Below are 16095 nucleotides of genomic sequence, written 5' to 3'. Positions count from 1 at the left end.
GCAACTTCGAGCGTTGTCTGTGCCCTCTTCAAAGGAGTCTGCTCCCGTCCTCCGTCACTGAATCTCGAGATACCATCCAGTTTTCATTACACATTACTTCTACAGGACTTCTTTATAACCCAGGATTCTATAACCCTATAGCAAGATCGGTGCAGCGACAAACACAATGTGGCCCGGCCTCTTGTTCACCACATCGGCACGAGTCCTCAGGCACAGCTCGCTGGCTTTGCCACGTCGCAGATTTACATCCACCGCCACCACCCGATGATTACTACATATATAGACCTCCGGCACACACTCCATCAGGCAGTTGCATTCTGGCCTGCCAATCTTGATCATGGTCCACCCGCTTTCCTCCACCGCCATGATGGTCTCTTGAATCTGCGTCGGCGAGTAGTCTTCGTCCACCTTCAGAAGTCGCACCATGCTCAGCTGCGGCCGCAGCAAGTCGACAATGCGGCGACGAAGACGCGGGTGGCGGCAGACTCTGGCCATGAAGTGCAGGGACTTGGCCAGCATTGGTGCAAATACTGTCTTGTTTTTGTTCATTGCGCCGCCTACAAGCACCGACTCGGCGAGAAGAGTTGCACGCTCGAAACCGGGATAAAACTCATCCCAACTTGCCTCTAAACGGCCAACATCGACACTAATTATAATGTGGACAAGAATTTTGCGCACAAGTAGAGCCACAAGCCTGGTGTGGTTGTGCTTTGCAATATGCGGTTGCTTCTGGAAAATCTGAAACTTGCCATCCCACGCATCAAAAGCGTCGCGAAATCGCGATTGCGACTCATAGGCTCGGGCAACCTGCTTCGCAGTCGGCTGCAAGGGCAGCTCCTCGACGACAGCTCGAACCCCAGTCCAGAGCATTTCCAGCTCAAGACAGGCATCGGTACAGGATGCGAAAGGTTGCGGTTGGAGAGCCGCCAGGCCCTTTTCCCACTGCCAGGGCGAATGTCCCGATGTCAGGAGAGACTGTTGCAGGAATCGCCCAACTTTGGAAAAGAAGAGCACGACCAAATTGGTCGGTATCGGCGTGGGGGAGGCGTCGCCGTCCCACACATTCCAGTGATGGACCAGCCGCACGCTGCTCGATATAATGGCTTCGGCAGACTTGGCATCGCCACGGTTCATGCTGCAGCGTAAAAACAAGAGATTGGCGACCAGGATGGAAGTCTTATCCGTCATGGACAGATCCGGCTTCCGAGTGAGCTGAATGACGCAATTCAGAGCTGAAGAATACTGCCGCAGGCTATTCTCGTACATTTTCTGCCTGAACAGCGTGTCGCTGCTCGACTTGGCCATCTGGTACCGCCACAACGCCGCAAAGGCGATGCTGGCATGCCAGATGGGCGCTTGGCTCTGCGATGCGAGCGGGATGTGAATTTTCCACAGGTCCTCGTTGAACTCATCCGAGCAGTGAAGTATGAGTTTTGTTCGGAACAAATGATTTAGCTCGCGCTCGTCTACTGTCGGCCTCCTCGGGAGTGGCGATACTGAGGCTGTCAGACTCGGGACCAAGCTGGTCTTTGGGGATGCAGTGGCAAAGTCGCAGGCGATGCGGGCGGTGGTGCATCGCTTGCATGATGGTTTAGCTTCATCGCACTTGATGCGCCGAGATCTAGTGATGAATTAGTTGCCTAGTACAGCTTCCGGCTATCCGGCTCACATACCGGCATTTTGCGCAGCCAGTCTTTACTTTCGGTGCCCATTGTCTTTTGCGCGATATTATTCTCGGGTTGAAAGGATCACTTGCCATTGATCTCTCCTGAAGGTCCTGTTTCTTCATTCTCAAATTGTCTTCGATTGTGCTTGCTGCCACCCCTGCGACGCATCGCCAAAGCCGCAGTTAGCTTTGCTAGTGCCATGTCCTCAATGAGCCTGGTCCTAGTCAACTAGTACAAGGCTATGAAGAAGACTTGCTCGTCCGTCACGTGTTCGATGCCACCTGAAGGACATGACTTCCACTTTGTCACAGAATCTCCACGACATGAAAGTGTTTGAAGTATAAAGGTTTTACAAGGACCGTCTTTCGTTTCTAATAATAAATGAGAAGGCGCCACCACATGACTGGGTGGAGCGAGCAAGAGATGATCACATATGCCGCAACTACATGCAGAAGTGATGCAGGAGAACCCTTGCTGGCTGCGAATAAGACAGAGTATGAAGACACCACTGTTACAATATGTTTCGAGGCTGAAGATATGAAAGGTTGCAGTCTTGCAGTAGCCTGCGTTGTGGTGGAGGCCGATTAAAGGTACCAAGCCGGCTGTCACACCGCCCAAATACTCGCGACGACGGAATTAAGCCAATTGGCGTCAGTGCTGTAGCTGTTAGCAATTACAGAAGCCCAAGTTCCTCATAGACGTCGCAGTTTAGAAATGAGCTCAACGTCTGTGACTCCTTGCGACAAAGCGGTCCCTCCCGCCAACAGCTGCCCTTACATAACTACAGCAAGCAATCGACAGGGTTCTGTTGCAAACCATCGTGTCTGTACTGACCCTCCCGTCTGATGAGGTGTTTCGATGGACAGCGGCAATTGCCAGGGTGTTATCCACAGCATGGACTCGACTCCGACCCATTTGTCTCGTCATATTCGCAGCGCAGAACAATTGTGAGTCTGCCACACAACGTTTGAACTAGAAATAAAAGATGCACACTGTATGCACCCTTGCAGATTACTGAGCTACCAGTTCAGCAGTGTGACCGAGCCGCCCCTCCTGGACCCAATAGCGCCGCTGTCCCGGCCCAAGCCCAGGGTCGCAGCCTGCCAGCCACATGGCCGGGCGCTAGCAGGGCTGTCGCGATTGGTTACACGAGACAACAAATCGTCAGCGATGGGCTGGTCCCTTCTCCACCCGACAATGGCCATTGTTGTGCCCGCGGGAAGCTCAGTGGCCCGTCGCTGCCCACCTCAGATCGTCCCAAGCCGGGGGTGGGTGGATGTGGTGCTGGGCGCTTAAAATCCCGGGAGCTGAATGGCTCCTCGCCTCCCCCTCCCCTCGGGGGGTACTCCCAGAGACAAGAATAGATCACCACAGCGCCCACACATCCCTGGGCTTCCACTGCCGTGGTGGTGTGCAGAGCATGCAGCGTTCGGACGCTAACTTGGTGGCCTTGTACCAATCACACCACCCTGCGAAGACGGCGGACGACATTTGATGGGCTGGGCGGGTAAGAGCAAAAAAGCTAGACCGTAGGGACGCCCCAGAAAGACCAGCCCAGAGGCGTTGAAGCTAGATGGGGTTTAAACTAACGGAGTCCTTTGGGGCCCAGTACGGCGCGTACAGACTTATATCATCTCTTGTGTAGCCTCACACACTCTACTTCCCTTCTTCGTCATTTTCTTGCATGTCGTCGGGCTTGTGAATCCCCTCGCCGTTTTGCTGTGTTTACTTTCTCTTTGCTTGTTCTTGTGGTCCGCGGGGCAATCGGACCAGCAACACCGCACATAGGAAACAGGCAGGCATTGACGGGGTCACACGAAAAAGCCACGAGGCATGCAGGTTCATATATATTTCACCGTTTGACGTTTCTTCCTTTCTATTTTTATCTTTTTTTCGAATCCTGTGCTGCACGACCCAAAATAGCCCCTCCGTCGTCATTCCGAGATATATACACAATCACGACCCTAGCATTGCACTACACCTTTGCACCACAACCAAGAACCGAAGAAGAGAATCGGTGGGAAGCACAATGGCCGCAGAGCAGCAGCAACAACCGGTGGCCGGTGGTGCTCAGAGCAACAGCTTCTCGCTGTTTCCCAACCCAAACGTCTCACGACCGCCGCCGCCCGTCATCCGGTTACACCCCAACCCCCGGCCGAAGCGCTCGGCGTCGCGCGAGCGGGCTCGACAAGAGCAGCAGCAACACCTCCAGCAAGCTCACCAGGAACAGCAATCAAGGTTATATACGCCGCCCCACGACCACTCCTCGGACTCGGACTCTCCCCAATCCTCCCCGCCTCAGCACCATACGACACCACCACCTCGACCAGGAGCAGCCGCCCATACCCCTCTGCAGTTCGACCCCGTCTCCAGTTCCGTCGCCTCGCCGCAGCAAGCCGCCGACATGTCTGGCCATTCAGAGACAGCATTTCACAGCAGAGACACGCCGGCCCGCAGCGGGAGTGTCCGCTCACGCAGCTCCATCGCCAAGCCGCCTCTAGACTTTGATGGTCCGTCATCGTCGTCGTCCCGAGCGGCGCCCGCCCCGCTCCGGTCCATCTTCCCGACGTATAACCCGGAACTGTCTCTGGACCAGCAGGCCTACGGGCCGACGCAGCTGAGCCCCTCCCACATCCCCCGGGCCGTAATCAGTCGCCAGAGCTACTACGACCCCGACGCCATGAGCACCACCATCGGCGAGGCGTATACGACCGAGCCGCTGCCCGAGATGCCCGAGCAGTACCAAGCGCCGCGGAGTCCACCGCAACGGCACCAGCAGCAGGACACAGCTGCTTTTTCGGCCGTCTCTCGCGGCGGACCGACACGCACCACCACGCTGAGCCCGCCCGTGATTCCCAAGACGAGCACCACCGACCAGCTGAAGACGTTCTGGAAGGCGGCCAACGGCTGGAAAGCGGCCCCGTCCGAGGGCCGCGTCTTCTGTCTCAAGCTGTCGCAGCTAAAGGACGCTCCCGTATACACCCTATCATCCGCCTCGCAGCCATTCTACAGTCTGCGTGTCGATCCCACGTCCGCCTCGGCCTTGGTCTCGCTGTCCCGCCACGACCCCAACAAGACCTACAAGCCGCCCAAGGTGGATGCCTCGTCCTCGTCCTCCAGTCCGAGCCTCAGCGGCGGCGGTCCGGCCCCGAAATCCGAGTCCAAGCACTGGCAGCAAGTCCTGCACACCACGATTGAGGAGGAGTCCCGGAAGCACCCTCCCAACGACGGGCTGGTCGCGCTGCTCATGCCGGATCCCGCCACCAAGATGGCCTTGGAGCGGGCCAACGAGCCGAGCCTTGTGGCCATGGCGGAGCGGGAGTGCGCGCGGCTCGTCTGGGACGAGGACAGCGCCAGCAACTACCTGGTGCACCCGGCCCTCGCCGCGCCCTTTTGCATCACGGCCGAGCGGTGCCCGGCGTGGTCACGCGTGGAGTACACGCTCGAGCACCACGAGTCCCCGCGGCATCTCGCCAAGCTCACCCGCGACGGCACGGGTGGGGGGTGGCTCGAGATTGACACATCGGTTGCGTCCCACATCGAGGCCTACTACATCATCGATGTGGCCGTCGCCGCGCTCCTCATCGTCGCCTCCTCCGACGAGCGGAGCGGCAACGGCCCCGTCTGCGGCGGCGGTGGCGGCGCTGTCTCGCTCGCGGGCATGGAGACGTTTGAGCCGCCGCCCGCGCCACCGGAGCCCGCGACACGCAGTGATAGCCGGGGCAGCGGGCGCTTCAGCCGACTGAGCGTCGTCCGCAAGGACGATCGGAAGCAGAAGCAGCAGCCGCGGCGGCCGATGGAGGAATTTGAGCTCGATCTCGAGAGCCAGGACGGCAGCCTTGCCAAGGGCGGCAGCGCACGGGTGCGGACGCGGAGCAAGAACAAGAGCAAGGACAAGGAAAAGGAGGACAAGCTGCCGTTCTTGGTGCGCGCGGGCATCAAGGTCACCAAGGGCATGTTCAAGTGCATCATTTGGATATTGACGGCGGTGTTCAGGGTGTTGTTTCGGTGCGTGCGGTCCAAGTATTAGAAGCAAAGGGGCAGGGCGGTCATGATGAAATGATTTGTTTGTTTAATCGTTAGGCAGGGCGCTTGGGAAATGTTCATTCGGCGGATTTTCTTCTTTTTATGGCGATGCATTTCCTCTTCAATTCGTGACGGTATTTGTGTCTGAAAAAAGGCTTTTTATTTATCTTATTATTCCTATGTGACCTAGAACGCCGCTCAGCATGCTTTTGTAAAAGAACGTAAATAGACATCTACCCATGTGCAACGCAGTCTACCTCTTGCGCGTACGCACCATGATCTTCTTGCCACGCCTCGTCGAGCCGCCCGACGTCGCCGTCTTGGCCATCTTTGCGCGCTGCTCCTCGAGGGCCTCCTCGGCGTCCGTCAGGGCCTTGATCTTTTGGCGCGCACTCTCCAGCTGTCGTTTCAGTCTCCGTAGCGACTTTTCGCGCTCCGATGCTTGGTCTCCCTTGTCCTTGTCCTTGTCGTCGCCGTCCTCCTTGTCGGCTTCTCTCTCCTCGAGCTCGAGATGATCCTCCATGGCGTCCTCTTGCGCATTTTCGTCGTCAAAGAATAGGATCTTTCGCGCGGCCTTGGGCTTTGACGGCTTGCGCATAGGTACCTCGTCGTCGCTATCGAAGCCGGAAAAGTCGTCCTCGTCGTCTTCGTCCTCGTCCAGGTGGTCCATGCCTCGGGTCATGACGATCTGCTCCTCGAGCTTGGCAGCCTCTTTCGTGGCAACCTGCTTCATGGTGCGAACGTATCCCATATCCTGCGTCTTGAGCAGTCTTGATGTCTCCATGTCCAGGACCTTGTTTCCGCGGTCGCCCTGGACGGTGCCGCTCCAGCTCTTGCCGACCTTGATGCGGGCGCCGGGTCCCTTGCGGGACATCATGCCAAAGTAGAATTCATCCTCGTTGCGCTCGGCGGCCTTGGCGCGCAGCGACTTGAGCTGGGCCTTTTTCTTGTTGTAGTCTGCTGCTCGCTTGGAATAGTCCTGTTTGAGGGTAAATGTTGGTCAGTAGACAACTTCGGCAGTGATCCGGGCGACGACTCTACGAACCTTGTGTTTCTCAAGGAGACCCAGGCGACGGCGCTCAAGCGGTTGCGCACGCTCGCGATGAACGCGCCGATCGACGGCATTTCGCATAGACGACATGGTTGTAGGCTGTCCGGGAGTAATAGTCTGTCGTGGGAAGAATGCGAGGTGGTTGGAAGCAGGTTTGAGTGAAGGCCAGCCGGCAGAATTTCTGAAAATTTTGGCGGTGACGGAGGCCGCTACTGGTCGTTTTGGTGGGGGTGTCAGTGTTAGTCGCCGAGCCCAGAGATAGGTACATGTTCTACTTAAAGGCATGGAAGATGAAATCGTCAGAATATCTATTTGGGTGAGAATGCATTTGTTAAAAATTCAATGAAATGGTTCGAATTCCTTTCCCTCTTTCCAGTCGCGGAATACATATTAATTACTACTCCGTAGGTGCGCACTTTGCTCGCCCGAGTAGACAGTGCAAGACAGTGCAAGATCATGCACTATAAATTACAGCGGCTATCCTATCGAGATAGACCGACGTATAGTTATGAATTCTTCGGCCCGCACAAGGTCACGCATTTTGAAAAGAAGAAATCTCGGGCGTTATGGAGTAAAGTCTCATTATATTCTTCCTCTCTCTCCTCACCTCAGTACTCCAATTGTCAGGTAATAAGCGCGCACGCTTCTAACTAATGCCACTCAATAACCTGCGTCTGAATTATCAACCCATAAATAAATCACGGCACATACCACCTTTCCAATCCGTCTTGTCCCAATGAACTCTTGCTTAGCAATTGGACAAAAAAAGCCGATAAAGGACCTGTCACAGTGTACGTAAAATCCCGAATGAGCCACCGCCACCACGTCAGTGTTATAGCCTTCCCACTTCATTCAACCGCAGTGATATACTTTACTTTCCATGAGGAAACTACTGCGCCACTATATGCGTTATTTTAGCTTTATTTTCATGCTATATTGATAGAGATAATGTCGGTCGAAACACCGCTCTCCAGGCTCATGCTCCCTAGCCTCCCAATACCTGTAGCCAACCTCTCCGCAATACCAACTCGTACCGAAAAAAAAGTACATGAATTGTGCAGCAGGCGTAAGTCTTCACATTGCTCATCAACAGCTTCACCGCTGTCTTTGTATAGTTGCTACAAGTAGAGAGTTTCACAGACGCCAAAGAGACGCCAATGCCCGCCGAGGAATGCCCGACGACTATCTTTCAACTGCGTACACGGCACGCATCTCAAATCGATCCCTTCCCATCTCAACAAGCTTCTCGTCTAGCCCAGCTGTGCAGCTCTCCATCTGCGCAAAAAGCTGGCCAAGAGGCCCGTCAATGCTGTGCTCGCCACGCCATACCATCTGGCGCGCGCTTGCATCCCACATGTACGCCGTGTCGTGAGCACTCACAATCTCCCAGCGCCGGCCCGCTCGCCATGTCTGGATATCCTTTGGCACGTTTACCATGACATAGAGAGTCTCAAGAGCTAGGAACGGGTCCCAGAGCTCACAGAAATGCAGCGCCGCCAGCCAGGCGAGGCCATCCCGTGTAATTGCCAGACGGAAGATTTCCGGACACGGGCAATCGACGCCGCGCATCAATAGATCCGGCTCAAACAACCTTTTGCTACTCTCCGTGAGCAAGCCGTGAAGGATACCGGTGGTCGGCGCAAAAAGAACGTCGCGGGTGGGATCGTACCCCCGCTGGAAGACACCCGAGACACTGTCCGTATAACGGAGATTTTGGGACGCTACATAAGCCCAGGCAACGCGGCGGGCCTCGCGACTGACAAAAGCCAGCGACACAGAAAAGTCAGCTTTGTTCAGTAGCTCGTGCCTAAACTCGACGGCCAGGTTCATGTCGTCGTGAGCCGGGTCAAAATGAGGGTCGGCCGCGCTGAGGCGCCGGGGCAACCAGCACCCTTTTTTTAAACAGAACAGGATGAGCCCGGGCGGGTCGGGTACGAGAGCTAGGTGCCATATCTGCAGCCGGATTTCGACCGGAAGCCGAGGGAAGACGGTGAAGAGCGCGGTTGCCATGACGGGGGCACCGTACGTACAAAGGACCAGTGATTTTCTGAGCTTGGATTTGATTAGGCCGAAAGACGGAAGCAGCTTGCATAGAGCCTCGAATAAAATCAACCCGGTTAAACTAATATGCGCCCGACAGCATATGCGGCATACTGGTACACGCGGTAAGCCAGTACATGATGTGTCCTGCATGACATAGCAGGTGATGCTCCGAAGGCAACATATACGGGTATTCCGGAAAAGAATCATCCCGCGCCACTCATACTCCAACTTTATGTCTTGAAAGACTTTAATCAACATCGATTAGTCGTTTTAGATGATACAGCATGGCTTCAGCATAGCGGCTAGGCGTTGCGACCAGGCACTCCACGCCGCACACTGCAGCAGCGCCTCTATATATTTGTCCAGAGTTAGCGGTGACTCATTCTAGAGCTATGCACACCTTTCTGATTGTGTTTCAACTAGTTTGTGATTTTCCAGCCAAATTAGCTTATAAGATAGACTGCTAGCCCACGGCCACCCGCAGGCGCCACACATTTGAAAGCTGGCCTCAATCTGTCAGTAGAGAGGCTTGCAGACTGCGGCAGCTGCACGTCTGCCCGCTTGCTTGAGGCCTGGAAGAAACACAATCATCAGCAGTTATCGATGACGTCCGATCCGCAATTACTTTTACTTCTACAATTTCCATCTCACTCTAGAATCAAAGCTGATCGCGTGCACATCATGGCTGTGAAGATGAGAGCACACTGCGCAACAGACCAGGAAGGGATTCTTTCTTCCCAAGTGATCAAACTAGTCTTTGCTGATAACTGACGGCTACTCTCTACCTACCTCACAGCTCCGTCTTTGCTATCTACTCCTCCAAGCTATTCGTGCTAGCTGCGTCTCCGCGTGAATACTCCCCTCACTGATTCTGTCAAGAGCTTTAACATGCCTGGCAACAACATGAGCAAGTCTGATTCATCTCGTATCGAAAGCTCGTAGGTATGTTCTATAATAAAACCGACAGTTGTCGCATGTCTGACAGTGGCAAAAAAGGCTAGCAAAGGGATCAGCACAACCTCTGGGACCTCTGCGTCTAGAGCACAAGCAGCCAGAGATCGTAATGCGCATGCAAGCCAATCTGCTGGGAAAGCTAGTGGCCCTGCACAATCAACTGCTGAGACTAAGAAGTGTCATTTGGGGGGGGGGGGGCTGGAACGTAAGTCTTTACTCGGGTCTTCTGGGATATGTCATAGTCGAAACCGCACGCAACTCGCTCATCGCTAGCTAAAACAAGAAAAGTGTCGAAGTGCACCCATCTCTCGTTCTAAGCTTCACATGTAAATCAACGTTTCAGTGAATGCGGAATACATTGCCCTGAATAATTGGCTGGCAGTCTTGAAGTTGAATGATCTGCACTATACAGAACTACAGAGGCAAGGTCTTCGAAGCAGCCAGCCAGACACCCTGGCTTCTGAGCAGATTTTCGGGCCAGAGCACTTACCCGCTGACCTCTCTCATTCTTCGCCTCCTTAGTCCTTCTCCTCTCCCTTATCTGCTTCAAGAATGTCAAGCTGCTGACAACAATCGGAGGGTGATTCAAGATCGAGTCATCCATATAGATTTGGGGGGGGGGGACTGATGTAATTCGGCCAAAGGTTTTCCAGCAATGGGCAAGATGTCTTTTTGATGAGATACAAAATAATGTACAGTAGATAATACAAGTTATGCAATTCCTTTTTCACTCGCACCCGTTACTTTGACCTGCGCAGCTGCAGTCCATATGGAGCAAGCTGCTCATCTGTAATCCTGCTTGGCGACTTGACAAACGCATCCTCGCCCTTCATCGTCTTGGGAAAAGCGATAACGTCTCGGACGGTCGACGTATCCGTCATGAGCGCCACCATGCGGTCAAAGCCCAGCGCGAAGCCGGCATGCGGGGGGCACCCGGCGCGCAGCACCTCAAACAGGTGCGCAAAATCCGCAATGCGCTTGTCAGTCATTTGCAGCACATCGCGCATGATAAAGTCCTGCACGTCAGCAATGTGGTTACGGACACTGCCGCCGCCAATCTCGACGCCGTTGAGAACGAGATCGTATGCGGCGCTTTTGGCGTCCAAAGGGTTGGTGAAGAGGAGCTCAAGATCTTTTTCTGAGAGAGGCGCCGTGAATGGGTGATGAGATGCGGCAATGCCGGCCGCACCCTCTTGCCCAGGTTCGTTTTCCTCAGTCGGCTTGAACATGGGAAATTCTGTCACCCAGACAAATTGCAGGGAGCCTGCGTCGCCGTTGCGAGATTTTGACAGGTAGCCCTGCTGGACGAGCGATTTCCATAACGCAATGCGCAAATCACCGACTTTTGTAGAGCCTGAGCAGTATTGACCCTTTGGTGTGTCTCGGGCTTGAAACACGACTAGGTCACCATCATTGAGTTCCTCGCCTTCTGTGATTTGATCCAGTAGAGGCTCATATTCAAATCCAATGGAAGAGAAACCACAAAGTGGTTTTCTGGAATCGAAAATGAGAACTTGTGGTTTGCCTTCGGGATTTTCCCCTAGTTCTGGTGGCAGACTGTCCATAAACTTCATGACGAACTGACGGGACTCTTCCGGTGAAACGTCGTTCAGTCGAAAGGCAAATGCTTCAATCGTTGGATTTTGCAGATGTGTGATCATTCCAACAAAGGTTTGATAAGGTTCAATGTCCTTGATGGCATGGATACGCCCAGGTATTCGCAGGTCGGGTTTGTCAGAGCCGTAGGAAGAGATACACTCTGCAAAGGTCAGAGTTGTGAGCTGATGCGCCTTGTCGACGCCGGATTCCTCTGTTGCTGAGATTTCTCGGACCATTGGAATTCTTTCTCCTCGCATATCTTGGTAGCAAGAGGGCCTGAGCGCCGTTAAGGCCTTCATGATTATGTCGTTGATATCTTGGCGCACTGTAGCCGCACCAGCAAATGCCCACTCCATATCTAGCTGAGAAAACTCAGGCTGGCGGTCAGCCCGCGAGTCTTCGTCACGATAGCAGCGAGCCCATTGCATGTATCGCGAAATGCCGCTGGCCATGAGAACCTGCTTATACTGCTGTGGGCTTTGGGTCAAGGCATATGCTTTTCCTCGCTGCCTCGTGGGAACAAGAAATTCTCTGGCACCTTCTGGCGTGGATTTGAAGAGCGTCGGGGTCTCAACGTCTGTAAAGCCCTTTTCCATAAGCCCCTGGTGTAGGACATTCTTCAGCCATGAGCGGAACTCGAGTCGAGCTTGTATTTCTGGGTGAAATCGTATTTGCAGATGGCGCTTCGTCTGCGGAAAAACAGTCTCAGGCGTAACTATAAGGTCTTTGGGGACACTGTTGAGGGCGCGAATGTCGTCAAGATATACGGTCGTCTTGCCGGCGCTGTTGCGATCTTGCTCCTCTGCGCTCGGAGCTCGGACGCTGATAACGACAGGGCTGAAAGCCGGTATTTGACGAAAATCGGTGTGCGCATTTTTGTCGATTTCGCCATTCGAGCAGACTTGTATTATTTCGCCCGAGGGAGTCGTCAGGTCTGCAAAGGAGAGGTGCTTCGAGAGCGTTCGCTTTTTGCCAAGGAAGCCAACACACGAGTTGGAAGCTTCCTTTTCTGTACAGATGTCTACGCCGCGATCTAGGTAGTGCAATTGTTAGACTAACTCGAGCTTACAGCTGCGCACTGCGTACATTTGCTCCATGTCTTGAGGAGCTCTGCTTGCTTGGAAGCTGTCATGGAGCTAGTCATGCGTATCGTAGTTTGTGGGAGGCATTTCTGACAGAGAAAGGCCGGCGCCTTGCCGGAAAGTGGCTTGAGCCGTAGCATAGTACGCAATGGCTTGCAACTCGTATTCTCGACAATATTAGTTGTCCAGCTCAAAAGAACTGGCGACCGCGACAGAAGCCTGCTCTGACTTTACAGTGGGTCTGATGCGCCTCACTGCCGTGCCTGAGAGCTGCGAAAACGCGCGCCGACAAAACTCCGGCAGGGCCCTTCGGCCCATATAATTTCTTGCGAGCGCCGCTGCCTTTTCTCTTTTTTTCTTCTCTTCATGAATCCTTCCATTCAAAAAAATGTGAGTATCTGCGCACCAGACAAGCTGTCAAAATTCAAGCTAACCAATATTTTGCAGATGATGAGAACCGCGTGTATAATTTGATGCAGATGCCAGCCACTTGATTCTGCAAACTCTCTCTCCGGAGCTCAAGGGTCTGTGGTTAATGGTGGTTGGTATTTTTGAAATAGGCGTTCGACACACCGACCTTGTTACAGCATCGGACGCGATGACAAACAGCTCTGACTCTAGAGAATGGAAAGGACTTCTTTGTGGAGTGGCATGGCGGAAGCTATGATCACTGATGATGTCTCGGCTGGTTTTGTTCAAGTGGACGTACCATCCAGCATCAAGCCACGGCCAGCGTTTCAGAAGTCTGAGAAGCGGCTGACTGGCTCAAGGTAGGGACTGTAGCAGAACTAGCCTGAATTGCATGTTCAATGTATTTTAATTTATCCGATCTGACCCGTTTTTTGTATCTGTTTATGACCTCTGTGCCTGCTTGCATGACAATTTCTACCAGTAATTGAGCATTCCCAGCATATTGTTGCTGGTGTTGTAAATAACCCTTGGTTTCGTGGATTATTATGCCGAAAGATGATTGCCTAAACCTTACACTATTTTATAGAGCAACATGTTATGCGAAACATCGGTTTCTCGGAGGCTCTCGATATTTGCATTTGTTACGTTTCCGATTAAAAAAAAATGCTACCCCGGCACGTCCAAGGAGTGGGTCGCGGTGACGAAATGACACGAACTGCTTTCAGCACAGGAGCCGGCTCGCTGGAGCCACTGTAGCCACTGAACAAGCCGCGCTAGTCCCCTGTAACTCCCGCTGCTCCCGCTGGCCACGGCACCGCCAGGGTTCGGGATCCATTGGGCCAGCAACCATTGCCACGGTCCGTCATGCCAGTGGCGGAGCCCAACCATTGACTTTCCAAGCTTCGGCTACACTTCCATCTTTCAGGGTGCAACAATCCGCCCGTTCTGTCGCTGCTCACGGCGTTTGTTCTCCAGCGCCCGCCTCGCCATCATGTCCAGCTCCTTCGAAAAGTCCGTCAAGGGCGCAACCAAGATCAAGGTATGTCGTCATGAGCAGGTCCCCTAAATGCCAGTCCCGTCCCGGCGCCATGCAGTCGCGGGCACGGCCACGAGGCGGGAGACGCAAAGAAGAAGCAGCTGACAGCGCGCGTCCGCAGAATGCGCCCCCAAAAGCAAAGTACATCGAGCATCTTCTGATTGCTACGCATTCGGGAGAGGCTGGGGTCGGCGAGGTCTTTCGGGCGATGCATTACCGCCTAAGGGATTCGACATGGACCGTTGTGCTCAAGGGCCTCCTGACTGTCCACCTGATGATTCGCGAGGGCTCACAAGAAGTTACTCTCGCCTATCTGTCGAAGCATCGTAACATGCTTGCTATCAGCAGCTTCACGGATGGTGAGTCTGGGTGTGAGGCGCGGCCGAGATGCCAACGCTAACTTGTCGCGCAGCGCAGACACAAGGCCGGAACATTCGGCGCTACGCCACTTACCTCTCCGAACGAGCGCGCGCGTACCGCGATACCAAAATTGACTGGGCTCGGTCCGGAGAGGGGCGTCTGGAAAGGCTGAGCGTCGACAAAGGCCTCCTTCGCGAGACGGAAACGGTACTACAGCAAATGTCCGCTCTCCTCAAGTGTGATGTAGGTTCCATTTGGATTCCAAGGTTATGGGCCAAAAAATAGCTGACTGAATACAGGTTTTGGACTCGGAAGGTGAAACTGACATTACAATCTCGATCTTCAAGCTTTTGGTGCTGGATCTACTAGCCCTGTTCCAGTGTCTCAACCAAGGTCTCATCAACATCCTCGGCCGCTTCTTTGAAATGTCGAGAACCGATGCCGAGCGTGCAATGGAGATTTACAAAAGCTTCTCCAAGTATACCGACTACGTCGTACAATACCTGTCCGTCGCGCGCCAATATGAGCACCGCACTGGTGTCCAGGTTCCCAAGCTCAGCCATGCACCCGTTAATCTCGGTCGACAATTGCAAGAGTACCTGGACGATTCTGACTTTGAGATCCATCGCCGGCAGTATCTTGCTGAGCAAGACTTCAAGAAGGGCGGGAAGGGCAAGGATGCGTTCGATCTTCCCAAACCACCGCGATCACCCGCAGGCCGATCAGGCAGCGCGCAGAACTCCAATAACCCATTCCCTGCACCACCTAAGGATGTGCCCAAGGCAGCAGTCAAGGGACCTGATCCCGATCTCATTGACTTTTTCGGCTCTATCGAGCAGAACCAGACGACTATGCAGGTCAACACGCAGCCCAACGCGCCGGGCCAGAACATGTTCCAGCCTCCTCAGCAGCAGCTCGAGCTTCAGCCCACTGGGTTCATCAACCACGCGGCTAGCTTTCCTATGGCCAACAATCAATTCCAGCAGCAGCAAAACATGTTCCAGCAGCCGATGCAGCAACCGATGCAGCAGCAACAACCTGCACCTCTCCAGCCAAACTTTACCGGAGCCGGCTTTGGAGGGTTCACGCCTCAACCGCAGAACAACTTTCAACCCGGCTCTCTGGGGCCTATTCCCCAGAACATGGCTGCCAACTTTCAAAACCAGGATGTTATGCAGCAGCCTCAGCAGCAACCTCAGCAGCAGATGCCTGGACAGTTGATGCCCATGCAGACTGGCACCACCAATCCTTTTAGACAATCGATGATGATGGCGCAACCCACCGGCATGCAAAACTACATGAGCCAGCAACCTTTGCAGCAGCAGCAGCAGCAGCAGCAATCCCAATCCCAGCAGCCCCAGCAAACTGGTTTTGTCTCTCCAGGTCTGAACCGCCAGTCAACAAACCCCTTTGCCAAGTCCGTATCCCCGCAGAATAACAACTCGCCGTTCCAATCGCAGGCTCCTGCTCCGCTGCAAGCCACGCCCACAGGAACGAACCCATTTGCCCGTAACGTTCCTCAGCAGCAAGCACCTCCGATGCCCGCCATGCCCGGCCAGCAGCAGCAGCAGCAGCAGCCTGGTGCGCTCGCGCCCCAGCCGACCGGCGTTACCAACCCGTTCCGCCAGGGCGACTTTGTGAACCACGCGACGGGCCTGGGCTGGCAGCACAACCAGGCGCCCATCGGTGGAGGCATTGACCAAATCCAGACGGTGCCAGTTTTTCCACGGCCGGCGCAGCAGTCTCCTTGGCAGCAATAAAACAAGACTTACCTTTACAATCGCTTCATTTGTTTCGTGCTTATTTTACTTTTTTCTTCTCTGTTCAAACAGCGCGGCGTTTTGTTAATTCAACATCTTCTTTTGG

General features: G+C 54.2%; 7 protein-coding genes across 8 annotated transcripts; 2 read left to right on the top strand and 5 right to left on the bottom strand.

Moving 5' to 3' along the window:
* Positions 1-135: 135 nt before the first annotated feature.
* On the bottom strand, positions 136-1134 carry LMH87_011853 (uncharacterized protein; the record flags this gene model as incomplete). Of its 2 annotated transcripts, none has more annotated exons than XM_056201063.1 (1): positions 136-1134. In XM_056201063.1, one exon carries the CDS (start codon positions 1132-1134, stop codon positions 136-138), a length of 999 nt encoding a protein of 332 aa, XP_056052851.1. The 2 variants fall into 2 exon arrangements, with proteins under 2 accessions (XP_056052851.1, XP_056052852.1); XM_056201062.1 differs by having other exon boundaries at positions 136-870.
* A 50-nt stretch (positions 1135-1184) lies between these two features.
* Positions 1185-1789, bottom strand: LMH87_011852 (uncharacterized protein; the record flags this gene model as incomplete). The annotated part of the gene is made up of 3 exons (XM_056201061.1): positions 1185-1212; positions 1265-1621; positions 1674-1789. 3 exons carry the CDS (start codon positions 1787-1789, stop codon positions 1185-1187), a joined length of 501 nt encoding a protein of 166 aa, XP_056052850.1.
* Positions 1790-3696: 1907 nt separating this feature from the next.
* LMH87_011851 (uncharacterized protein) lies at positions 3697-5697 on the top strand (the record flags this gene model as incomplete). Its single annotated transcript, XM_056201060.1, has 1 exon — positions 3697-5697. The coding sequence occupies one exon, from the start codon at positions 3697-3699 to the stop codon at positions 5695-5697; it is 2001 nt and encodes a 666-aa protein (XP_056052849.1).
* A 249-nt stretch (positions 5698-5946) lies between these two features.
* LMH87_011850 (uncharacterized protein) lies at positions 5947-6834 on the bottom strand (the record flags this gene model as incomplete). Its single annotated transcript, XM_056201059.1, has 2 exons — positions 5947-6672; positions 6739-6834. 2 exons carry the CDS (start codon positions 6832-6834, stop codon positions 5947-5949), a joined length of 822 nt encoding a protein of 273 aa, XP_056052848.1.
* Positions 6835-7926: 1092 nt separating this feature from the next.
* LMH87_011849 (uncharacterized protein) lies at positions 7927-8754 on the bottom strand (the record flags this gene model as incomplete). Its single annotated transcript, XM_056201058.1, has 1 exon — positions 7927-8754. One exon carries the CDS (start codon positions 8752-8754, stop codon positions 7927-7929), a length of 828 nt encoding a protein of 275 aa, XP_056052847.1.
* Positions 8755-10481: 1727 nt separating this feature from the next.
* LMH87_011848 (uncharacterized protein) lies at positions 10482-12484 on the bottom strand (the record flags this gene model as incomplete). Its single annotated transcript, XM_056201056.1, has 2 exons — positions 10482-12373; positions 12427-12484. 2 exons carry the CDS (start codon positions 12482-12484, stop codon positions 10482-10484), a joined length of 1950 nt encoding a protein of 649 aa, XP_056052846.1.
* Positions 12485-13824: 1340 nt separating this feature from the next.
* Positions 13825-15989, top strand: LMH87_011847 (uncharacterized protein; the record flags this gene model as incomplete). Its single annotated transcript, XM_056201055.1, has 4 exons — positions 13825-13872; positions 13991-14228; positions 14282-14472; positions 14529-15989. 4 exons carry the CDS (start codon positions 13825-13827, stop codon positions 15987-15989), a joined length of 1938 nt encoding a protein of 645 aa, XP_056052845.1.
* Positions 15990-16095: the final 106 nt, after the last annotated feature.

The sequence above is a fragment of the Akanthomyces muscarius genome, chromosome 4 (genome assembly GCF_028009165.1).
Source record: "Akanthomyces muscarius strain Ve6 chromosome 4, whole genome shotgun sequence".
Taxonomy (NCBI): Eukaryota; Fungi; Ascomycota; class Sordariomycetes; order Hypocreales; family Cordycipitaceae; genus Akanthomyces; species Akanthomyces muscarius.
This window is presented reverse-complemented; position numbering and strand designations above follow the sequence as displayed.